General features: G+C 47.6%; 12 protein-coding genes and 1 non-coding gene across 17 annotated transcripts; 8 read left to right on the top strand and 5 right to left on the bottom strand.

Moving 5' to 3' along the window:
• Positions 1–275: 275 nt before the first annotated feature.
• On the bottom strand, positions 276–3,998 carry BDCG_03828 (fumarylacetoacetate hydrolase). Of its 3 annotated transcripts, none has more exons than XM_045419496.1 (5): positions 3,757–3,998; positions 2,575–3,681; positions 1,785–2,506; positions 1,496–1,691; positions 276–1,438 (listed from the first exon to the last, which is right to left on the bottom strand). In XM_045419496.1, exons 2-4 carry the CDS (start codon positions 2,587–2,589, stop codon positions 1,559–1,561), a joined length of 870 nt encoding a protein of 289 aa, XP_045280633.1. In that variant the 5' UTR covers positions 2,590–3,681; positions 3,757–3,998; the 3' UTR covers positions 276–1,438; positions 1,496–1,558. The 3 variants fall into 3 exon arrangements, with proteins under 3 accessions (XP_045280633.1, XP_045275781.1, XP_045280632.1); XM_045419497.1 differs by having other exon boundaries at positions 276–1,432; XM_045419495.1 differs by having other exon boundaries at positions 276–1,691.
• On the top strand, positions 319–1,245 carry BDCG_03829 (20S proteasome subunit beta 7; the record flags this gene model as incomplete). Its single annotated transcript, XM_045419498.1, has 3 exons — positions 319–348; positions 420–567; positions 641–1,245. The coding sequence occupies 3 exons, from the start codon at positions 319–321 to the stop codon at positions 1,243–1,245; spliced, it is 783 nt and encodes a 260-aa protein (XP_045275782.1).
• BDCG_03827 (uncharacterized protein) lies at positions 3,223–3,608 on the top strand (the record flags this gene model as incomplete). Its single annotated transcript, XM_045419494.1, has 3 exons — positions 3,223–3,303; positions 3,364–3,395; positions 3,482–3,608. 3 exons carry the CDS (start codon positions 3,223–3,225, stop codon positions 3,606–3,608), a joined length of 240 nt encoding a protein of 79 aa, XP_045275780.1.
• A 17-nt stretch (positions 3,999–4,015) lies between the features above and the next one.
• On the bottom strand, positions 4,016–10,302 carry BDCG_03825 (uncharacterized protein). The gene has a single exon (XM_045419492.1). It carries the CDS (start codon positions 8,560–8,562, stop codon positions 5,821–5,823), a length of 2,742 nt encoding a protein of 913 aa, XP_045275778.1. The 5' UTR covers positions 8,563–10,302; the 3' UTR covers positions 4,016–5,820.
• Positions 4,035–4,796, top strand: BDCG_03826 (heat shock protein 30; the record flags this gene model as incomplete). Its single annotated transcript, XM_045419493.1, has 1 exon — positions 4,035–4,796. One exon carries the CDS (start codon positions 4,035–4,037, stop codon positions 4,794–4,796), a length of 762 nt encoding a protein of 253 aa, XP_045275779.1.
• Positions 10,303–10,332: 30 nt separating the features above from the next.
• BDCG_03823 (U2 small nuclear ribonucleoprotein B'') lies at positions 10,333–13,537 on the bottom strand. Its single transcript, XM_045419490.1, has 4 exons — positions 13,331–13,537; positions 12,999–13,244; positions 12,715–12,928; positions 10,333–12,629 (listed from the first exon to the last, which is right to left on the bottom strand). Exons 2-4 carry the CDS (start codon positions 13,049–13,051, stop codon positions 12,324–12,326), a joined length of 573 nt encoding a protein of 190 aa, XP_045275776.1. The 5' UTR covers positions 13,052–13,244; positions 13,331–13,537; the 3' UTR covers positions 10,333–12,323.
• On the top strand, positions 10,379–13,133 carry BDCG_03824 (uncharacterized protein). Its single transcript, XM_045419491.1, has 4 exons — positions 10,379–10,975; positions 11,297–11,470; positions 11,609–11,851; positions 11,980–13,133. The coding sequence occupies exons 1-4, from the start codon at positions 10,817–10,819 to the stop codon at positions 12,250–12,252; spliced, it is 849 nt and encodes a 282-aa protein (XP_045275777.1). The 5' UTR covers positions 10,379–10,816; the 3' UTR covers positions 12,253–13,133.
• BDCG_03822 (actin like protein 2/3 complex, subunit 1A/1B) lies at positions 13,385–14,690 on the top strand (the record flags this gene model as incomplete). Its single annotated transcript, XM_045419489.1, has 4 exons — positions 13,385–13,607; positions 13,678–14,264; positions 14,328–14,568; positions 14,650–14,690. The coding sequence occupies 4 exons, from the start codon at positions 13,385–13,387 to the stop codon at positions 14,688–14,690; spliced, it is 1,092 nt and encodes a 363-aa protein (XP_045275775.1).
• On the bottom strand, positions 14,523–19,072 carry BDCG_03820. 2 transcript variants are annotated; one of them, XM_045419487.1, is made up of 3 exons: positions 18,137–19,072; positions 17,578–18,051; positions 14,523–17,516 (listed from the first exon to the last, which is right to left on the bottom strand). In XM_045419487.1, exon 1 carries the CDS (start codon positions 19,007–19,009, stop codon positions 18,413–18,415), a length of 597 nt encoding a protein of 198 aa, XP_045280631.1. In that variant the 5' UTR covers positions 19,010–19,072; the 3' UTR covers positions 14,523–17,516; positions 17,578–18,051; positions 18,137–18,412. The 2 variants fall into 2 exon arrangements, with proteins under 2 accessions (XP_045280631.1, XP_045280630.1); XM_045419486.1 differs by having other exon boundaries at positions 17,578–19,072.
• Positions 15,329–16,387, top strand: BDCG_03821 (uncharacterized protein; the record flags this gene model as incomplete). The annotated part of the gene is made up of 1 exon (XM_045419488.1): positions 15,329–16,387. The coding sequence occupies one exon, from the start codon at positions 15,329–15,331 to the stop codon at positions 16,385–16,387; it is 1,059 nt and encodes a 352-aa protein (XP_045275774.1).
• Positions 19,073–19,154: 82 nt separating the features above from the next.
• Positions 19,155–19,226, top strand: BDCG_16784. Its single transcript has one exon. It is a non-coding gene; the product is annotated as a tRNA-Glu (tRNA).
• A 1,031-nt stretch (positions 19,227–20,257) lies between these two features.
• On the bottom strand, positions 20,258–23,429 carry BDCG_03819. Of its 2 annotated transcripts, XM_045419484.1 has the most exons (4): positions 21,711–23,429; positions 21,139–21,624; positions 20,941–21,026; positions 20,258–20,798 (listed from the first exon to the last, which is right to left on the bottom strand). In XM_045419484.1, the coding sequence occupies exons 1-4, from the start codon at positions 21,984–21,986 to the stop codon at positions 20,660–20,662; spliced, it is 987 nt and encodes a 328-aa protein (XP_045280628.1). In that variant the 5' UTR covers positions 21,987–23,429; the 3' UTR covers positions 20,258–20,659. The 2 variants fall into 2 exon arrangements, with proteins under 2 accessions (XP_045280628.1, XP_045280629.1); XM_045419485.1 differs by having other exon boundaries at positions 20,265–20,798; positions 21,139–23,429.
• On the top strand, positions 22,621–23,432 carry BDCG_03818 (uncharacterized protein). The gene has a single exon (XM_045419483.1). The coding sequence runs from the start codon at positions 22,691–22,693 to the stop codon at positions 23,150–23,152; it is 462 nt and encodes a 153-aa protein (XP_045275773.1). The 5' UTR covers positions 22,621–22,690; the 3' UTR covers positions 23,153–23,432.
• Positions 23,433–23,456: the final 24 nt, after the last annotated feature.

Below are 23,456 nucleotides of genomic sequence, written 5' to 3'. Positions count from 1 at the left end.
TGATTTTTTATATTGTTTTTCACTTATAACGTCTCAAATCTTTAAATTAGTATGCCCGATTATGATTTTCTATTTCCGATCTGTCTGTGTCGTGATTAGACGCGGCAAGCTCCGCACTATTTAAGCGCCGCGCTTGCTGACTGAGCTTCCTTTGGGCAGACGCAACCACCTTGTTGACTGATTCCAACAACAGATCTACGCCGTCTCTACAACTATCTCTCCTCGACTACAGTCTCTGGCTCTCTACAATTCAAAGCAACGAGAGATCTAATACCCGCCATTAGTTTTATTCACAGTTACAGTTCGAGTTCCACCAAAATGAACCACTTCCCTCAAGCATGGGGACGAGTGAGCTTCCCCCGTCGTCAGCTGTACCATGTTTATTACAGGAACTAACTGCGCTTCTCACACGCCCATAGCCTAGGAACGACGTCTACGGTGCTTACGACCATTCATATCTTCAAACTTCAGCTCCCCAGACACATACACAGTCACCCGCCGTAACAGGTACATCAGTAATTGCCGTCAAGTTCAATGGCGGCGTAGCTATCGCAGCAGATAATTTAGGTACGACAGCTCCATACTGCCATTGATTCCCCCATTGGCACATTGAAATATGCCTAATCTGACATTACATTAGCCTCCTACGGCTCCCTCGCCAGGTTCACGGACATTAAACGCCTACGCCCCTTCGACAACGCCGCTGTGATCGGCTTCGGCGGTGACGTGTCTGATATGCAATACGTCGACCGCCTCCTAACCTTCCTTGACATCGAAGACAACTACTCAACCTACGGCCACTCCCTCAACGCGCAGAATCTGCACACCTACCTATCGAAAGTGATGTACAGGCGACGGTCGGAATTCAATCCCCTGTGGAACATGATCCTCGTAGCAGGCTTTGACGGCGAGGACAAGCCATTCCTCAGCTCCGTCGATCTGCTGGGTAACACGTACTCTGCGCCGCACCTGGCCACGGGGTTCGGAGCGCATCTGGCCATCCCAGTGTTGCGAAGGGTGTTTCCGGAGGAAACTCCGCTGGAGGATATTAAAGAGGAGCATGCAGTTAAGGCACTACAGGAATGTATGAAGGTGCTATTCTATCGCGATGCAAGGAGTACGGATCGGTATTCGATTGCAGTGGTGAAAAAGGATGGGGTGGAACTCAAGGAGAATGAACAGTTAGAGAACCAGAGTTGGGCGTTTGCAGAGGGTATTAGAGGGTATGGAAGGACGACGAAATGAATTAATTGATATGCCGGGGGTGGATGGGATGATGATGACCGGGATGGGGGTTGGAGAGGTTTTTGTTCTTATTTCCTTAAGATGCTGATTTCGTATTTGATTCAAGCTATTACGTTTTAAAGAAGCTTCATTTGGCCTCGTTCTATCCGGGTATATGTGCTGTCTCTAGATCTATGGATGCTCTTTACTAGAGCTAAACATCTTAGGCCATCAATTCCTCTTGACTGCTGCCAGTTGTAGCTGGACTTGCCTCATCGTGGATTTCCCCGTTTAAATATTACTTTGATAAGAGCCATCCACTCATCGCCACCATCTACAAGTTAGCGGAATTCCCCTCGAAAACAACCGTGTTCTCACAAGTGCCCACGCCTTCAAGTGATACCTCAACCTTATCGCCATGCTTCAGCCATAGCGGCGGGTTCCTGCCCATGCCGACCCCCTGAGGTCTAGATACCAGCAGGAAAACGAAGTTAGCAAAATACAACCAACCACACTCAAAAGGCAATAATAGAGTCAGAGGACAAGAAATAAATACTTACGTCCCCGTAAAAATCAAATCGCCCGGCCCCAACGTAGACCCCTTTGACAACAACGCAACGGTCCTCCTTACGCCAAAAATCATATCCCGCGTCGAACTCTTCTGCACAACCACGCCATTCAACCTCGTCTCAATCCCCAAATCCCCCGCATCCCCCAGCACCTCCGTCGTCACAATCCCAGGCCCTACAGGCGCCCACCCATCAAAACCCTTCCCAATCCCCCACTGTCCCCCCCCGCGCTTCAACTGCCACTCCCGATGCGACACATCATTCCCCACGGTGTAGCCCAGGACATACTGCAGCGCGTCCTCTTCAGACACATCACGACACTGCTTCCCCATAACAATCACCAGCTCACACTCATAATCCACACCGGGACACTCCTGCGCGATGCCGGGGACGGGTATGTCATCGCGGGGCCCCGCAAGGGCCGCGGGCGGTTTATAGAAGAGGATGGGGTATTTGGGGACGGGCATGTTTGTTTCAGCGGCGTGTTGGGCATAGTTGAGGCCAAGGCAGCGGATGGTCGATATATCGGCCTGGGCGAGCGGGGAGAGTAGGCGGGAGATGGGTTTTGTGGTGCTGGTTAGGGTTGGGGAGCGGAAGATGTCACCGGTGATGAGGCGGGCGGCGGTGGCGTGGGATATATCGGTGGTATGGGCCGGGAGGAGAGGGTCGCCGTAGTAGATCCGGCCGTCTTTGGAGAGGAAGCGGATGAGACGCTGGGTTTGCGGTGTTAGTTTGGGGATTTTGATGTGGCGGATATCAGTAACTGGGGGGCGGAAGTTACCGAAAAGGGTGGCATGACGAGTTCCTGGTCTTTTCTTTTGTCCTTTGTTTTGTTATGATGTTTGTTTCCCTCTGCCTTATTGCCCGCCCTCTGTATCTTGGATGGTCAATTGAGTTGGGGGAGTCAGGAAGAATGGATTTGCATGAACTGTACGGAGCAACTCCGTATAAATACATGTAACTAGCTAAATCCCCGCCGCCTGGTGAGAATTGATAACTAGTTATATGACCCGCAGGAATAAAAGAAATACCAAAACTATTCCACAGACAGTGACATATTTAACAAAATAAAAGGTATTTATGATCCTAATGCCCTCCCCCAGACGAAGATATATTAATAATTGTCTGCTGTTCTGCGACTTCTCCCCCGCAAAACTCGGCCGGGAAGATTTATTGATTGCACATTTTAGTGCCGATTTTAGCGGCTCTGCTTTACGTTAGTTAACTAAAAAATACTCTCTTGATTTCTATTTTTTTATTTTTTCTATAACTATGGAGTACACCTGCAAACTACGCCACACTCTTCTTCTTCTTTAAATATTATTATTATTATTATTATTATTATCGCTCGCTGCGTGGTTTCACGCGATATTTACGCCAATCTTCCCGGAAGGCAATTATTCTAGCCCCGCTTCCACAAGATCCGGCCATGAGGAAGCTGTCAGGACTACAGCGGGATGTGTGCTCGCTGTACAGACTCGCGCTCCGGGAGATCAGGAAGAAGCCCCAGGTATGCATGCATTGCTTGTGACCCTCCGGTTGCATGAAAGCTAATTCATTCGACCTACAGGAGTCTCAGGCCAACTTCAAGCAGTTCGCCAGGTGTGTACAGCCGGACAAGTCCTGCCCCCCCCCCTATATATATAATTATTATAAAATCTAACCCCAAGATTATTGTTCTTGTATAGACAGGAATTCCGCAAGAACATGGGCATCAGCAAGAAAGACTTCACAGCCATTGAGTACCTTCTGCGACGAGGCCGGCGCCAGATCGAGATGTATTCTTCTCCAGGAATCAGGAATGTTCTAAGGTGATAGATGGCCAGAACCAAGATCCCTATGTCATCGATGTCATCTATCAACCAGCGCGCCCGCAATAGAGTTCGCACTAGCAGAGAATATCAGCATCAGTGTCTCATTCTTCCTGCTACTTTCTGCCTTAGAAATTCCGCTATCACGTGACCATATGCCGAAGCTTCTACCAAATTCGCGCAAGCCCTCAGAGCTTCCAGCAAACCATCTCGCGGTCGGTGACGTAAAGGAGCGGCATGCCGGATGGCGAAACGGGGGGAGCCGCCTGCCCATGCCGTCAAACATATATAAGCTCCCTGAATAATTGGCAAGGGCGTGGTTTTCTCAATCCAATATACATCACTAAAAAAGCAAACAGAGAATCGATCTGACAGCTTCGATGGTCAATTAAACCAAAACCATCCAAACACCAGCCCAATATACCCTCTTATGTCCTCTCGCCCAGCCATTATTAAATCTCTCAAGAGCAGACTGCCATCCCAGCGATACCTAGCTTCCCCAGCTTACCGCGTCTCCAAACTCGCCACAACAGCCTCGGCAACTCCATACAACTACACCACTACTACGAACAAGATCCATAATCACAACCAAACCCGCAACATGTCTTTCTTCTCCCGCTTCCCCTCTGGCGAATTCACCCCTCTCTTCCGTCTTCTAGAAGACTACGAGACCCACCGTTCTGGCTCTGAATCCACCTCTGGCATGCGCACCTTCGCCCCGCGCTTCGACGTCCGCGAATCAAAGGACGCCTACCACCTCGATGGCGAGCTGCCAGGCATCAGCCAAAAGGACATCGACATCGAGTTCACCGACTCCCAAACCCTCGTCGTCAAGGGCCGCTCAGAGCGCGAGTACTCCGCCTCTTCCGGTGGCGACGAGCATCCCTCCGCCAGCGGAGCCCTCCCCGGGCCCAGAAAGCCCCGCCAACCAACCGTTGAGGATGAAGAGCCGGAGACCTCGACGACCGCTGTGACGAAGACGGGCGGCAAATCCCAGGCAGTCGGCCAGCATGTTCGTGATGGGATGAAGTATTGGGTCTGCGAGCGCTCTGTGGGCGAGTTTAGTCGCACATTCAGCTTCCCGTCCAGGGTTAATCAGGATGGTGTGAAGGCTAGTTTGAAGAATGGGATTTTGTCGGTTGTCATCCCGAAGTCGTCGGCGCCGACTTCGAAGAGGATTAATATTGACTAAAGGCAGCGGTGGGTAGTGTTCAGATAATGATGGGATGTATACTAATTTACGTGGTTTCAAATTCGGTCTGGGGGTTGACATTTCTTAGCATTTTGGAGTTGAGTTTGTTTTGATTTTTGATTCTGGTTCCTCGTTGCGTTTTTGCATTTGCTAGCGTTTGTTTAATTATAATTTGTAATGCGAAGTGACCAAAATGCTGTGTGCGAAGTTTGTGTGAGAAATCTTCTGACGTCGCCAGATGGTCAAGAAAAGATACGAGTAATTTCCACAAATTGAGCAGTTGAGTGTATATTAGCAACATCTCACATCCCAACCATTAATATTCAGTATTATCGATTGAGTTCCCATAACATCGAGTACCAGCAAGCTGGAATTAAAGATGTTTTCATAATAGACACGGTATGAGTAGGAGCAAATAAAACGATTGTAATATTAATTCCTGACGGGTATATAGGAGAAGAACAAAGGAGATAATGTGCAAGAGTAGACAAATTGTGTAGGTCACGGCACGGCAAGGAAAACCGGGCAAACAGGTGAACAAATTTTATCAAAAATGGAATAAACAACATGACAAAGGAGAGTGTGGTAGTGGATATGATGAGTGTTTCAACTACAAAAAGGTGTAAGAGGGCAAGCAAGTATCGGACTTCGCCCCTCAGCAAAGAAAGAATAAAGGTAAAATCAACTAGGTGGATTAGCACATGTCCAAATAGGGTAGATGAATAATGAATGGTAGGCCGTTTCGCGAATGCTCACTGGCATCGTTATATGCGTTCAACCTTCTTCTAGCGTTGCGTCAACTATGAAAAGAATATATATGTGAATAAATTGTGAAATGATGTTTCCTCGAAAGGAAAAGAGAAGAAAGAGACAACAAGAGTAGGACGGGTAACTCGTAATAAAAATTGCAAAAGAATAAATAATGAACAAAAGTTCCAGCGTACTATAAGCAACACACACAGGTTAAACAGCAAGCAAGCAGGACAAAGAAGTCAAATTGACTCAGGTTACTCAGCCCCTGAGTCTACTGTGGCTGTGGTTGTGACTGTGACTGCGGCAACCCAACACAAAAGAACGGATTCCTCCTCCCTTCCACTCCGCGCACAAAACTCCTCTTCGGTTTAACCCTCTTCGAATTCTGAAGCGGGAATGGGCCTGTAAATATGGAGGGAGAACGGTTATATTCCGTGCCATCATCGATATTATAGTTATTATAATCGGGGCACCTATTGTCGCTAGAGTCCACCCGGCGGGATGGTGGGGTGTCGCCCAATATCACCGATTCATGCTCGGGCCCAGGAGCCGGAGTCGGAGGCAGCTCACGGTCTAGGTTTGAGATGGGAAGGTTTCTGTGGCGAGGGGCTGATTCTGTTGCTGTGGTTGGAGATGTAGGGTTATTAGTGGCGGGTTTGGATCTAGTTAGTTTGTGGCCGAAGAAGCTCGTGCGGTCTCCAGGGACCGTGTTTCGCTTCTTGCTACGGTTTCGATGTCGGAAGAAAGAGTTTCGCACGCCACTGCGGCTTTGTTGCTGCTCTTGTTCTTGTCGCTGGTGCTGCTGCCTGTGAGGTTGGTGGTCCATTTTTAAGTTCGAAGTACTCTCATTTAAATTTACCATTGACTGTGGACGGTGGAGTCTGTGCGCCTGAAGCGGGTACGGATGAGAAAGATTGGCAAAGTCAGTCGACTTTTTGTTCTGAACGGAAGTAGATCGATGAATGGGGACCGTATGTTCGTTCACTTGGTTCTCAGTGGGAGTGACATAGTCAGCCTCCAAGTTCTTAAGGGGATCGTGCTGAGAAGGATCAGGACTCCATAACCAGGAACTCTGCTCCGTCTCTGGAATAGCTTCGCTAAGGAATGAGTGGAAGCCCTTATCCAGCGGCGTTGGAGATAGGATAGGTGTCACTGGTGGGGCTAGTATTGAAGATCCGATGTGAGCCATGCGCTGTGAAAAGCTAGCGTTTGCCTGAACTGTTAGAGGCCGAGCTCGATCAACTTCCTCATATCTCGAGCGATGTTCGTGTAAGTTCGGGGTTTTTGAAGCAGGAGGCGTATCCTTCCGCGGGACTGGCGGAGGCATTCCCGACGGGGATCTCCTTCGAGAAGTGGGTCTTGAAGGGCTTGTTTCAATACACTCTTCAATGGCTTTGGTGGTCCCAGAGGAAATTACATTTGGTTGCCCAGTTGCCTCATCTGTGCCTTCACGACCTTTAGTCAATGCTAGTTGGTGACGCCGCAAGGATCGATTTGAAGAAGCAGAGCTGTACCCGCTGTCAGCTTTGGTCAACGGGCACGTTTTTTGATCTTTCACTCTGCTAGTACTATTACAGGCATAACTTTCCACCGAGCGGCCTCGATTCAAGTCGACGTTACATTCGCGTTCAACAAACTCGTTCTTCTCAGTTAGTACCACTTTCTCGTCTTTGTTTTTGAATAAGTGATTACTAAATCCATTCGCTTTGGAAGTTGTTAGTAGAGCCGGATTAGGCTCACCCGACGGACCTGCAGATGCGCCGAAATCCAAGGGTTGATCTTTTATGCTCCCGGGAACAGAAGAGATTCCAAGGAATGTCTCAGCATTTTTCGGCCAGGAGAGCCTAAACACTGGGAGACCAGAGTCATGTTTTCCACAGGACGGTGTTTCTGAAAGGCCATATTCCGATCTCAAGGGGCTTTTACTGCGGTTAATTCGCGGTGTTCTTAATCTGCTAGGCGACGGCTCGAGATGTGAACTTCGAGCATGCGGCGCCCGTGGTAAACTGTTTGAAGAATAACCATCCGACCAATCTCGACTTCGGCTCCGTAGCAAATCCGTAGAGTTGCGCTGATCCAGGTGTACGCTTTTCATGTCGGAAAATGACTGTCGTCTAACGCTCATGGGAGTTCGGTCACTTGGGGCCGGAGACGCACTGCCATTAACAACGCGAAGAGAGCCAAGCTTCAGCCTTCCCAAGTGGGAATATTCTAGATCACTGGGAGTCGATGCCCGTAAGGGGGAAGAGTGAGTCATTTCATATAATAATAACGTATCCGTCGAGGTCCGCCGCATTGGTGCATGACCGTCCCGTCCCCAGTACGAAAAGGCCGGGCCCTCCTGTACGGTACTGCGTGGCGAAAAGATGGTCTGTAGCAAGGTTTTTGGAGATCTTACGGGCTTTCCAGGATTGTACAATGAAAGCCTGCGGATTGACGGGAATCGATGACTTTCAGGAGGACCGAATCCATCCCGGGTAGACACTCCTAGACCAAATGCCCTATCCGGCTCTTCTGTTTGGGCGCTACTCACCCTAGCTGGCATAGGTTGGGAAAATCGGGTTTCCAATTTATCTAGTTCCGGCGCATGAGAAAACAGAGCACCTCTTGTCCGTGATCCTGATCTCGACATTCGGCGTTTGAATTCTCCCATTATTTCCCCAAAATTAGCTCGAGTCCTGCCATCATCTCCAGTACATTGACTTCCCGAAGCGTGGCTAGGGTGAAGGGAGGCCGGTGAAGAGGGTTCCACAGCGATAACTTCGTCAATCGGAGGCCTTAGCTCTGGGGAACACACGGGCTGAGGATCCAGCCATGGACTGGGTGAACTGTGTGCGCTGTATGGGCTATACGGGCTGTATGAGCTCAGAGGCGGGGATTCGAGAAATAGCTCCTGGTCCCAAGTGGTCCTCAACCGATTGCCTGCGTGATTGGTCCGGGCCTTTGAAAGGCGATTGGAACGTCGAGCGCTCTTGTGGGGATGAACTGGCTGCGTGGATTGCGTGTTTCCCATTGCCACCGTTTTTGGTGTTGGCAAACACGATGCGAGACTTGGAGGCGGACGACTGTGAAAGAGATCCAGTACAGCAACACAACCATACAGCTCAGCAGCCTTTCAATTAAGGGTCAAAATCACAGCTGGATGCAAAAGATTCAAGAATGAGGGGATAGAAACGGGGAGGATGGGAAGGTAAATAACGAGTAAGCAGGGCTTGAATATTGCTGCACTATTGGCACGCGACGAGGCCGGGATGAAGCTGTACAAGAATTGCCTGCATATGTCAGAAAACTTAGGTGCAGATCGAAATTAATAAAAGAAAGGATATAGATAAGGAGAACCTTGTTTTCTAACAAGAGCAGTTCTTACAAATAATCTCCTTGTATATCCGATTAAGGCTTCTCGGGGGGAAAAAAAAAAAGAAGAAACTAGCATCTGGCCACATGGATCTCTGTCTCAGGTTCGCTGGCTGTAGGAGCAGTAAACAGCAAGTGGAGAGCTGGAGAAATTAACGAAAACGGAAAACAATAATAGTCGTGACGCAACAGACAGTGGATTTCACCACGATGACAAGACGAATATCAAGATAAAACGGCCTTCATGGCGGGAAAGGCGACGTAAGCCTTCAAAGATCTGGAATTGATCAAGAAGGAAAAAAGGAAATAAAAAAAGGAAGAAAAATAAATTAAACAGGCCAAATGCTGTAGCTGAAACTGGGATATGCGTGGTGCGCTTTGAAGGAGGTTGAGAAGGAGAGGCGGAAAAAGAATATGGATGACGGCTGTACAATACAGTTTCTATGGATACCGATCAACCGTGACCATCTTGTTGCAAATGTCAAGAATATTGAAAATAAGAGAGGAAAACAATAAGATCCAGGCGTGGTTAACGACCAGGTTTTACCTGAATGAGGGCCAACCTGGCGGTGATGGGGTTTTCCATTGGGGGGGTAGCGCCGATGGAAAATCCTGGTAGGTCCCTACAGCTGGATAGCAGTGGGCATCCGAGACGCACGAGGGAGAGCAGTTCGATCCCGCTAAGGGGGGATCGAAGCTTGCCACCCAGACCAATGACGGGATTGACATGCAGCAGGCAGAAAAAAAATGAGAGCGCGATTAGCATGAAGATCAGGTATGCAGGACCAGTGCACGATCTATAGGCGGAGGAGATATATATCAAACAGGTTAGCGGGCAGCCAAAACTGGCAAGAAATTGATTGAATGGGGCACTGTGAAACCCGGGGGTCCAGGAATCAAGATTGCTGGTTTCGGTCTCAGTAGCTAGTGGTTCATGGCTGCAGACGAGCGAGAGACCCCTCACTCGAGTCCTGCTATTTGATCTCACGCCCACGCACACTGGCACCCCCGAGCATCCTGACACTGGGAGACTCAGATTCCGAGGCCAGTTGCTGAGATTACAATTGGGCCGGGCTCGGCATAAGATCGCAGCCAAGCCGGGAAGATCTAGTCATTAGCGCAAGCTGATACCGATCTAGGTGTGAGAGGGGCGGATTGAGAGGGGTGGCTGCTGGAAGATGAGAGATGAAAAAACGAGAACGAATAGCTGCCAATGTTCACATTCACACTCACACCCACACTCGCATCATAGCCATGGTGTTGATTTGAGGAGGAGTGGGTGCCGTTCGAAGATGCCGACACTACTCCGTATAATGTTGTTGGATGATGATGGTGTGTGGTGTTGTTGATTGTCTAAAGTGGGCGGAGGCTGAAAGAATCCATTGGCGGAGGATGAATAATCCACTAAACCTTATTTAACCGTACATGGAGTTTATTAGATCGCGATATCAAATCAATGTATTTCTCTTCTCACTCTTGGAACTGTTGCATCAGAGAACTCTTCATGACAGTGGTAAAAGCCAAACCGTCACAATATCCGAGGACGGTACAACCTCTGGAGGTACATGTACATTGGGGCAACGCAAACCAGTCCAAGTTACGCCAAACGGACATCCAGGACGGACCAGAGAGAACAGAAAGGATTAAAATCAATCAATAAACCAACAAATCCCTAATCAGCCCGATCTCGATCAAGCTTTCCGTCGTTCTTGCAATACACATTCTTCCATTTCGGACTGCAAAGGGGTTCCTCCGAATCGGACCCCGTCTCAAACAAACAACTGGCTCGCATATCACCAGAAAAATCCACGCTAGATGAACACAAACGAAACTGCCCCCAAAAACCAAAAAGAAGTTCATAACTTTGTCAATAATCCCCACCCTTTTTGAATGCTCTTCAGATTCATTTCCCAATGACAGCCTTGCCGCCGCTTTCCGACTTCCCGTATCTCACTCGCGAGGAGTTCACCGCTGCTTGTCGCGCCCTAGTATCAAAAGTCGCTACTCTTCTCCAGCATGAAGACGATCTTACCACAAGCCTAGGTTGGACAAGTGTGAGGCTCGAAACCAAGGTATGTAATTTAAAGTGTTAGCTTCTTCTGAGCTGGAATTGTTTTCTGTAATTCCTAGGCCGTTCATCAGCTGGCTCGAGAATGGAAAAAACAAAAGAAACGACAGGCCAGTGCATGTGTGTGTGCACCTGTATTTGTGCTTGTCACTCCAGATGACCATGACTGCTTTTCTTGCAGATAATGGAAAAATTTCATATTCTTATTTACCTAGTGCCAGTAGTGAAGAAAAGGGAAAAGCTGGTACTTTATTTAAGTTGTTGTTTGGATGATAAGAACTAATTAAATTGGGAACGATTCCGGGAGTAATATCTATTTGTACAGGAAGGCGAGATAGTTTTGATAATCCAGAAGCAGCTCGACGACCCAGAGACTACTTCCCTGCAACATCTGAAACATGTGTGTGATACATTGCAGGAAGATGGAGAAAAGGATGACGATAATACGGCTGAGATTGTCGGGCGCGATGATAGTGATGACGTTGATGAGAATGATCCCGTTCGTATACACTCCACCCACGTAGTCTTCGCGCTCTCTTTTCAATGGAATGAAGACGGGGAAAAGACACAAAAAAGCAAAAGACCAAGCATCGTCGTTCACTGCGGAGTTGACTCTGACAATGTGCGTGGTACACAGGAAGAGCTCATTCGGCAGCCACGTTGCAGCTCCAAGTTGCAAGTAGAGTACAATATTATGCTATCCCCCACATACCAAGTCCCGATCCTGTATTTCTTCCTGCACAACATCAACAACAACAGCAGTGACATCTCTGCCAAGGGTCCAGATAGCCTTCTAGACGTTGTTTATAATTGTCTTGTCCCCGCTCAGCACCGATCGGTGCTAAAGGACGTTGGCATAATGGGCGGTCTGAGCATCGGGGTACGTTTGTTCGTGTACCATGTCTCTTCTCTCTATCCTCGTCTCTCTCTCTTGTCATGAGTCTTTCACCCAACCAATGTCCACTAAAGAAGGAAGAAGAGCAAAAAATAACGCTAACTAAACTGTAGCATCACCCACTCTCGGGCCTCCCGGTATACTTTGTTCACCCTTGCAACACCCCAGATGCATTGAGGGACGTAGCAGGGAATAAAGAAGTAGTAACCACGGAGACGTATCTGCTATTGTGGCTTGGCTTGGTAGGGAATTGCGTGGGCCTACATGTTCCGAGCAAGCTCCTTATCGAGACACGAAACCGGGAAGCCTCTTCAAAACTCATCCAGTCCTTTTCGGGAAAGAAAGGAGGAAGAGCGATCAAGAGGACCCCAGAGGAACACGTGTAATGCCCCGGTTTTCTTCTATTCATTTGGAGCGCGACATATCAAGTTCGGCCTGTGGGATAATTTTACTAGGTTTAATCTTCATCAGACGAGGCTTCCATAGACACGTCGCTTTCGTCTTCATCCATCGGCGCCTCGCCTTCACTCTCGTCTTCCTCACGGGGTCGTTTGACACCTTGGGGACCCTCGCTGGTGGGTCGCGATTCGGTCGCCGCAGGTGGTACTGTCATGCCAGCGGAGACTACTGCCGAAGGGGGGCCATTGAAGATGGATTTTTGAAGCTCGGTAGACACGCCAGGCGCCGGGGCGGTAGTTGATGCGTTATAGGTACCTCGGAGCTTCGCGATTATATCTGAACTGCCTTTACCATACGCGATTTTCTGTTCGTCCCAGTGACGCTGATGAGCATATGTCCCTACCGCTTCCAATTTGGAGGCTTGAAAATAGTATTAACTTTGTACATACCATCTCCTTCCCAAAGAACTCAAAACCCTGCAATGCCCGCATAGCCTGAGTGCTGGCTTGAATATCTCTGAATACAACGTGAGCTTGGCCACGCATCTTTGCCGTTTTCATCGCAACAACGTCGAGAACGGTGCCATAAGTGGAGAAGAGCGTGTACAAGGCTAGTCGCAAGTCTGGCTTCTTCAGTTTGTCAGGAAGATTCGTGCAGTATAGACTGTATTATAGTCAGTAAATATCCCAACTAAACGGGTTGAAGGCGGGACATCGAGATCTGCTTAACTTACGTTCGGTTTGGAGCTCCCACATTGACCACCGCGGACGCAGGTTTGGTGGTCATTTTTTCGGAAAATTTTTGAACTTGGAGTATCTCCTTAAATGAAATGAAGGAAATTAAAACGCGATGCACATCAATTGGTTCGACAAATCCCAGTATCCGAAGGCGGATTTCTGTGCTGTTGCTGTTCTGCTTGTGGATGATGTTTGTGTGCAGAGAAAATCCAAAGAGCAGGCAGATCACCTGACCCCATTATCTAAGCAGCATCGTCCTTGTTCCCCGCGCGATGAGAGATTAATGACATACAACATCTTGGAGAGACAGATTCAGATATAAACATACCCAAACACTGCGATAGTAGAGAGCTCCTCCTATCGCACTATTGATCGTTCCAACATGGCTACCCCCGAAGTGCACCATCTTTTTCACCACCCAATTGCCGACCACTCGTTCTCCGCTGACAAGCAGACGCTCGCCGTAGCCAAAGACAATGTCGTAGACTTATACCAGAAATCAGGCTCCAGTTATACCCTGAGTGATGAGCTCAAAGGCCACGACAAAACTGTGACAGGAGTGGACATTGCCCCCGGAAGTGGCAAGATTGTGACTTGTTCCCAAGGTCGGTAACCAAAATCCGCTATTACTGTTTGATCTTCGTTATAACTAAATATGTGTGTTTTATTGTCTAGATCGTAATGCATACGTCTGGGAATGTACTCCTACCGGATGGAAGCCAACACTTGTGCTTCTCCGTATTAATCGCGCTGCAACATTTGTCCGCTGGTCGCCGTCGGAGCAGAAATTCGCTGTGGGTTCTGGTGCGCGAGTAATAGCCGTCTGTTACTTCGAGGAGGAGAACGACTGGTGGATCTCGAAACACCTGAAGAAACCCATCCGAAGTACCATCACAACCTTGGCCTGGCACCCTAACTCAGTTCTACTTGCAGCTGGGTCCACAGATTCCCATGCAAGAGTGTTTTCCAGCTTCATCAAGGGCATCGATGAGCGCCCAGACCCGAGCGCTTGGGGAGAACGGCTGCCATTCAATACTGTTTGCGGTGAATTCCTAAATGATTCTGCTGGATGGATTCACGGATGTGCTTTTTCACCCAGTGGTAACTCCCTGGCGTTTACTGCCCACGATAGCAGCGTCACTGTTGTTTACCCGAGTGCACCCGATCAGCCTCCTAGAGCGATGCTCAATATTAGCACTAGGCTGCTACCCTTCATGAGTTTGATATGGAACGGAGAGAATGAGATAATTGCTGCTGGACATGTCAGAACCCCAATAACTATAAACTTCAAACGCCGAGTATTTTTGCTGACTGTAGTCTCTCAGGACTGCGAGGCATACCGTTTTAGCGGAGACGAAGCTGGTTGGCAGTTGGTGGGGCCAGTGGACGATAAGACACGGTCAGGAGCTGGTAGCGTCCGCGAAGAGAGTGCTCTAAACAAATTTCGCCAAATGGATATCAAAGGAAGTACCAAGAATGACACTCAACTCCAGACCGTACATCAAAATACGATCAGTACTCTTAGGGTTTATGAAGAAGCTGGAGGCAGAGTTCGGAAGTTTAGCAGTAAGTAATCAGTCATGTTTCATCATCTCTTTCCTTAGTATTCTTGGAAGACGGGCAACTAATACACTCCGAACTCAACAGCAAGCGGGGTGGATGGAAGAGTTGTTGTATGGAGCGTGTGATATATACATACACCGGTCAATGACAGATTAATGAAACTCTTTTATTTCTACCTTCTCAACTTTGGTTTTGCGCTTTATTTCCGTGCTATTGCTCAAAATATATGTGAGATGTATCACTGAAATATCTCACTACACCCCCAACTGCAATCAATACTTTTCGATGAATATGATACTTCGTCGCTCCATCTATATCTTTTCTTTCTGCTTTGATGTTTCTACGCTTTGTACTAAATTACCGCTGTTTCTCGCTTGTTTGGTATTCATGATCAGTTTCACAACTCTAGAGCTTGCTTGTTTTTACAAATACCCGCGTCAACTGGAAGCATCAAACACAGTCTCGACAACAGCGGAACTGGCGTTTTCGAATTACCTTGAACTTCTTCGTAGGTCCATTCACCTCTTCTCCCCATTTTAACTCTTTAAGAAATATGTTCTTTGTTGGACCTTGTGCCTTTGCTTTCCACAGGTATATAAACCTTTCGCCGTGCCACCCTCCTAGCTGAAATTCTTCATACACTTCGACCTCTCTATCGCAGACTCTCCGTTCAATACTGCTTATACCCCCACGCAAATATCACCCATCACACAACGGGAGAAAGTGTTTCTTGCCTTATACCTCCAAGCGAATACGTCAGGCGATGATAGGGAACGCGAGAACCAAAAAGAATGATTCTCACCAAAACGGGGGCTTCCAGGAATTGTCATCACGACCTGTCACTGATAATAGTCCCGCTACAGTGCCAACCAGCGCATCCCAATCCTCACCCTTGAGGCTTCCCCCAATAGATCCGAGTAGGGCACAAGCTCCAGATAGGCGCCTACCACCTATATTTCCGCGCGCTGGGCCAATGGCCCAGCCTCAGAAACCTGCCCAATCCCTGCCAAACAATAGTAACGCCTACAACCCATCAGAAATATTCCCTACACGGCGAGCAGTCAGCCGTACCCACACTCTCCAATCAATATACCTTCGAGAAATAGAATTCCACTGTATCTGTGCCGCCCGCCGTTTCTGGGAAGCCCACCGTCCACAGCCGATGCTAAAGCTGGTCGTCCCGAATGCCGCCCGTCCCTCTCGACCATACGGTTCAGAGACACCCTGGCGGGGTATCAACATGCTCACGGACCCGGCGTTCCGGGACCTTCAGCAGCCCATCGCGAAAATATTTCGTGCCGCAGACCAGGTCATTGGAAATGATGATGGGCTGGGGCTACGAGAGTATCTGAGCTTGATCGCTGATTTGGATTGGGATATGGTTCGACGGCGACAATGTCAACAACATCTAACACAACGGGATCAGCAGCAGCGGCAGCAGGAGGCACGGCTCCAGCAAGCAGGGCAACAGCAGCTCCCTCCGTCCGGACGTCCTGGAAAACCAATGCTAATAACAGTTCCCCGGCCCACCTTCCCGCCGCCCAACAGCACCGTTGCCGATAATTCCAGACGGGCATACTCGGCACAATTCACAACTGTCCAGTTACTCGATGATTTATACACACGGTGCGAGGCCGTGATGAATGCGATACAAAAAGTGAACGTGGGTGATGGTGATAAAGAGCCAGTGGAGTTGAGTCTTGCAGAGCTTGAAGGGGTCGTTTCGTCGGCTCAAGGATTAGCTCTTTCACTGAATGGAACCTTAGAGCACCATGCCATTGGGGAGGTTTGGGCGAAGTGCCTTCAGTCAAGATATCCATGATTTTTGGTGAGTGAATGAATGGTAGTGGGACGATTCTTCAGGCTGGTAGAGAATTAGAGAAGAATGCGTGGTGGTCGGGTAGGGACCTGACAGACAGTGCGAGTGTCGAGGGTTATCTGTCTAACAATGTTTTGTTTTCCTTTTCCTTTTCCTTTTCCTTGTGCTTTTCCTTTCTATGCTTGATAGCCTCCTTTTTCCCCCTTTTCCTTCCTTGGTTTTCTACTCCCTTGCTTGCCTCCCCCTTTCCTTTTTTGGATGATTTAGTTTTATTTTTACATCTTATTTCCCGCCGGCGCGCAATGCTCCTGAAGAAATTGCGATATCACAACAAACAAAACACTCCTCGTAAACAGCCAATGTCGCATGTTAGCTCTTGTATTAGTCGGATGGAACTATGCTTCATACACCTATGGCTATCTACACTAGAGCCTTCATTCTCCAACTTCCTCATTGAGTTTACTGAATTGTCTGAGACTTATCTAGCGAGGGCCCTCGAGTAGTGATCCAACCAGGTATGGGGTTAGCTAGCGTACGAGCATGGCAAAATGTCCATGGGGATTCCATAAAGTCCGCCGCTGGAATTTAGTCCGCCACGGGATTCTTTGGCCTAACTCCGTCTCCAGAGAGAAAGACGGCCTTACTCTATTCGACTGAGAAGCCTATTGGATCCACAGGGCTCCTTACGTGGTTGGCAGACATCAAACCTCTTTGGCCTCTATCATAAAAACCTTCTAATAATTATCAATCTCAAAACGCCTCAAACATGTTTGGCCACCCATTCCGATTCCATGTCGGAGGACAAAATCGATGACCTGGGCCTCACCCGTGAAGGTCCCGTTCAGTAGGGCTCTGCACATGGCAAAACTAAGGAATAGGGGAATGGTAGCGGAAATTCGGAAGACGCCACTTCCTTTCATGGGCTCGGGAGTCTTCAGTGCCTCGTGGATGTTTTACCGACAGCCTGCAATGCCGAGATGGTTGGAAGCGTAGGCTTCCAAGTTCAAAGAGTGCGATATTTCGATATTACGATATTGCGATATTGTCACCGGGTCGGCATCCATGCGTAGCTGACGGAAGAAACCTGCGTGAACAGGGTTTGTTCCAGGAATAACTTGTTTACTCCCCTTTCCTAAACTCAACACCTATCAGTAACAAGTTCGCCAAAATATCTTGATATAGGGGAGACGGGCATCAGGAATTGGTAGTAATGGAATCCAACTATCCAAGCAGCGGGAGTTCGATATGATTATCACATGGTCCGCCCGAAATTTCAATTACGTCAATATTATAGGCGCTGTTGGCATTTGAACCCAACAGCACTCCTGTGATGGGCGATATCATTGACTGAGCTTGACACAGGAACAGTGCTTTCATTTTCCACTCACGAGTCCGAGGGGCAAGGTTTTTCGAAATACCCACGAATCCGAGCAAAGGTTTTGAGTTTTCGGTCAGAAATATTCACACAATGTCTCCAAGCCGAATTTGAGGTTCGCTCATGGTATATTCCTTGATTGCGGCCCCGGCCAGGGGCATGTGTAAGTGACCACTGCACCGGCTCTAGAGATGGTGCCGACGAGTGGCATTCAGGGGGGTTTGACAGCTCTTCGAAACATATTACCGAATAAGAAGCTAGACAGATGAGGAAAATCTTAAAGAATAAGTTACTTTCAACTGACTATATTAGTTCACAAAGCAGCATTCAAATCCCCCAGCGCGAATTTTTGCTGGGCATAGATGTATTCTTCGTACCTAGGTACACATGCGCTGCCTAGCAGAAACGCGATGAACCTGAGTATTCCATCATTTCTGTCTGTCACTCGGGTATCCTCGTATTCTCGCCTTGGGAAAGACAAGGCCATTATCAAGATTCCTCCAGCAAGAGGCATAGGATATAAATACTCGTGCCGCTGCTTACTCACTCACCTCTAGCGAGTGCGCCACACCCACCAAAACGATAAAAACACCGAAACGATAAAAATCAAGAATCACATCCTCATTATAGCTCTTTACATCAACAACCAGTAGCTAATCTATAATAAATAAATTATCTACATCATTCTCAGTATGCGTACCATCTCTAAATCGTTTCATTTCCTCCTCAGTTAGTGGTGGGAGTGAGTTGTTGCCAATTTTAATGGGACCAATCCCCTGTCTCCATCTCTCCTTATTCTGCTCTTTTTCTGCTTCATTCTCCCTACGCCGCATGATATTTCTATTTGCATCCTTTGGCTTCTGCTTCACCCTCTTATACTCAGGTAGGCGTTCAATGAACCTGTATGTCCACATCTTGCTGACTTTTGGGGGGGAGATAGTAGGATCTGTATGATCGCGTCTGAGGATTGAATTCGCGAAATCTTGAATGTGTTCGGCCGTGGGGGGGCAATTTTTTTCATCTAGCAGCTTGATCCATCGTTTAATCGCGTCCTCCTGGCTCTCATTTAACCTCTTGTTAACTGGCACCTTCGCAGTATTCGGATTCCTTCCATTGATACGCGCTCGGAGACGTTGATAGGGGACATTAAATTCTCGTGAAAGAGGTAGTATTTTGGATTTTGGATTTTTTTGATAGGCAGCGATGGCTTGCTGGATACGCTCTTCAATATTTTCATCTTTATTCAACATTGTGGTGGTTATTAATTAATTAATGAAGATGAAGATGGTGAGTGAGTAAGCAGCGGCACGAGGAGTTTCTAGATTGTTCAATTCCAACATCTCGAAATACCTCGAAATATCTTCTTCCGGCGCCGTCAGCCGCCAAGCGAGGTCATCCCATATGGTGTAGTGGCTAACATCAGCGTCTCTCACACGCTAGCCGGGGGTTCGATTCCCCCTATGGGAGAAGTCTGTTTTCTTTTTTTTTTTTTTTTTTTCTTCTTCTCTTCCTGATCTACGTACGATATATATTATTTATTATATTGCAGAGAACCTCTAGCTAGATTATAATTCTGTTGATCATCCCAGGTAGGTAGAAATAACTGCTTATCTATCTATCTCACAACAATGTTGTACAGCATCATACAGAGTAGCATTCTGTGCAAAGCACCATTTGTCAATTCCCTGAAATCTGCAGCATACTTATCTTGAAGACAGCAAAACTCACCTATGTATGGTCTAAAGGAGTTCTTGGAAACAGAGATTTTGGAGCTGATACTAACTTGCCAGAAATCATACTGCTCTGTGCAACTACGGACTTTCAGGCGGGGTAGTTATAGCAATGATGTTATCTCAACATCTCCCTGAATACGGTCAACGGGACTCGATGGAAGAAGGGGAGCGTATTTGGAATATTTAGAACCTGGTTAGTCTCAACGGCATGAACCGTCTTTCAATATTTAATAAAAAAGACCATAACAAGGTAGAAAAACAAATATAGAAAAGAGGACTACTACCAGCACTTTGAATAACTACATTAATTACCCCCTTCCTGGGCAATGGCTGAAGGCTTAAGTTAGTTAACTAACTTAGCCTCTGGCTGGCCAAAAGCCTTCCGGCTGGGCATTATTTCATGACAACCTGACATAAGTGAGTTGAGTTAACTTAGTGAGAGTTAGTGCGAAATAATCGAACTGCCGGCGCGAGAAGATCTTCGTCCAAAGATAGCTCTCATAGTGTTTATAGTCTCCCGGCGATAGCTTCAACGCAGGTCAGCTCAGGTCAGGCCAGGGCTCCACAGAATTGCCAAGGGCGGGGTTCAAACTTCGGGCAAATATTGTGTTGTCCCGTACGGAGTAACTACTCTGTACTCTGTACATACATACATATAACTATACTATACTACAGACAGCGTATGCGGCCGAACGAAGAATAAGCAATTAGAGATGGGATAAGGCACCACTAACGAAAAAAAAGTTTAAAAAAAATAAATGGGGGGTACACATGGTAATGAATATGAGAGGAGATTCAATTATATATTACTTCTCGTTATATACATATATATATGCATAGTGGCAGACTGAAAGCACGAAAATGATATAACTGGTCAAGCGACAAGATATTTGTGAGTAAAAAATCTGAGTTTCTGGTCCAGAGTACCAAATGTTGCCTAAACTCCAAGAACACTATCCATATTCCACAGGATTGTTCTCAGCCTGGGCTATTAGTCTAAAATAAGTAATGAATGCATAGATCGACACCGCTAATCTGAAAGTCCAATGCAAGGTGTCATGAAGTGCAACGAAATCGAACTAACGGAGAGGAAAAGAATAAAAATAAAGCTAAAAACTAAAAAGTAAAAGTAAAGGAAAAGAGAAAACAAAACGAGAAAATTTTGGATCACACGACAACGGGCCAGCCGCTGGAAAAATCAAGACGATTCCATCCAATGAGTTGCTCAGCGTTCGACCACCCGATGTCGGTATTTGTATAGTGATAATAGAGCACCGGACCATATTCTGGCGTTGTCATGATTCCCCTGTTCAAGAAAAGGGTTAGTTTTGATCATTCGCCTTCACTCGACGTACGCTTATCGCCGGTTGGTTTGTTCGTTGCAAAGGGACAGCAACTAGAAAAGGATGAAAATAAAAAGAGTGATGAGGGGTGTATGAAGAACTTACTGGCCACCGGGTCCGAATATGTTATCATGGCTTGCGAGGACGGTCATGCCTCCACCTTCAGTACATGGACGTCCATCGGAACCAACCTAGGATTGGAATCAGCGAATCAGCTATATTCCTAAATAGAGGAGGGGGGGGAAAAAAAGAAAGAGAGATCAGGGAACGAAAGCTAAGGAAAATAACTGGGGAAAGACTCACAAACGGGCCAGACGGCATAGGTGACCGGCAAACTTTGATACGATACTCTTCGCCTGGGGCAGGGGGGGAAATATCATAATCGCCAGCCTTACCCCAGGAAAAGAAGAGATAGTAATCGTTATGATGCCGGTAAAGGAAGGCAGCCTCAATGTGATGATTCCAGCCTGGCTCGTAGGCGAGGTTGACCGCTGAAGACAGCGGCGCTGTTCTGGTCCCATCATTATTCATCCCCACCTGGAAGAGACCGCCCCAGTAAGACCCGAAATTGAAGCGGAGTGAGCCATCTGCATCCTCAAAGAGGTTGCCGTCGATGGCATTGTAGTTATCGCGCTCGGAGGTCTGTACACCGACGGAGCCATGATCGGTCCAAGAACCTGGCTCCATGGTTCGAGAGGTTGCAAGGCCAATGGCAGAATTGCGCGAACCAAGCGTTGACACCGAGTAATAAACATGGTATTCGTCGTGAACCTTATAAACGTCGGGAGCCTGCATGTGGGTCAACAACTAAAACTCTTATGTTTTTCGCGTTTACACCATTCCCGAGATCCTCCCAAGCTATCAAACAAACTCACCCAAAGATCGCGCCTTCCTGGGAGGTTAATCGATGAACCCTGCGGGAGCATAGATCTGGGCGCTGACCACGGCCCCTCCATCGAGGGAGCAGACGAGATGGATATCCCATTGTAAGACTGGAAGCGGAAATATCGCCCGTCTGCTCGACGGATGAAACCCGGGTCACGGCCGTTGCAAGCGCCGCGACACGGTTCTGGATGAGGAACTGCTTTAACTGGCGCCCAAAAGAGTAGCGGGATAAGCAAGAGCGATCGGAGCGACGGCATGGTGGGCATATTCGCAATAGAGCTGTGGATTTGAAGGTAGAAGATGAATAGAAGATATTGATAGAATTTCTAGTAGCGAAAAAAACGAGAAAGGAAATCGCGACTTTAAAAAGAAAAAGATAATAAACCTTAAAACTAGAGATCCATATTGACGCCAAGGATTCTATGGAATGCCGGTCAGCTTCATCTGTTCAGCTGGTCAAACTTTTTATGGGGAAACTTGTTGACGGCCTTTCGAGTATAGCCTGCCGAGCAGCCTAGCGCGAGTAAAGGCGCAAATAACATTTGCGAAAGCAAAGAAAGTTGTACCCAAAAAGCGTCTTTGGGTAACTAGCTTTATCGAAAAATCCCAGATCTCGGCACCACTTCATTGCTTGGCCGAGAACCAAATATGCCCAAACTCCGCGTTAGGATGGTTTTCGCTGTCAGGCATTGTCAGAGCTCCGAGGGGAAACCTCTGCATAAGCCACTTTGGAGAAAAAAAAAAAAAAAAAAAGGCATTTCACTGAGGAGTGTGCTTCGCGCAAGTGATCACTGTAAGAACTGCGCTAGCCAACGGAGCGTTGGAGAGGCAAGTCCCAATTAAATCGGCCGATGAAGGTTAATGAGAGGCTATGATTTGCGGGTGTTGTCAGCCTCAGCCGACAATATAGCCGATTGCCGAATGGGGACGGGCGGGGTTGTCGCCCGGGTCGGTATTGGGAAAAGGTAACATGAAGGAAATGCGCGGGAGAATGTCATTGCAGAGAGTTCAGCATGTCTCTGGGCTCCTTGTCTGGAAGCTCGACACCGCAGTTTTTGTTTCCCTCCAAGCAAGCCGGGGTGGAGTGGTGAAGCAGAGCCAAGACGGAAACACAGAAAACACATCATCTGGCTGCATTGGTCATACTCATCCCCATCTCAAGGCAAGGCTCCCGCATATCCAGTTAAAAGTGCCAGGAGCTCGGTCACAGTTTGCCAAATGTTGGGGTAGCAACTTGATTGCCACCGGGTGGCATGTGTCATTGGGTGTCATTCCCAGGTGTCATGACAAGTTCGACAGATTCCTGCCTGGTTTCCTTGTCTTATTGTTTCACTCACCCCTGCACCACACGCTCAATTCATCCACAGTTCGTTTTGAAGCTGAGGTTACTCCCCCAGAGGAAATGCGATGTGCGATGGAGCCCGAGATATGATGTGCAAAATTAGTGCTGGCCCTAGGGAGTGCAAGCTAGCAGCGCTCTTCTCCACATCGGTCTTTTTCTTCACCAAATGAACCCAAAAATCACATGATATCAATCAAGATATTGGCTGAATGCTAGACAGCATGGAGAGAAACAACTTTAAATATGTAATTAACCAGTTAACCAAAAGTATTGTTGATGTTGCCGTCAAGATCGTTATATATGCCAAAATTTTAGAAATGGGGTATTTAGTTAACCCAATGTGTGTCAAAAAAAAAAAAAAAAAAAAAAAAAAAAAAAAAAAAAAAAAAAAAAA

This window comes from Blastomyces dermatitidis (assembly GCF_000003525.1).
Source record: "Blastomyces dermatitidis ER-3 genomic scaffold supercont1.3, whole genome shotgun sequence".
In the NCBI taxonomy this organism is placed as follows: domain Eukaryota; kingdom Fungi; phylum Ascomycota; class Eurotiomycetes; order Onygenales; family Ajellomycetaceae; genus Blastomyces; species Blastomyces dermatitidis.
Note: the sequence above shows the minus strand (reverse complement) of the source record. Positions and strands in the feature narration are given on the sequence as shown.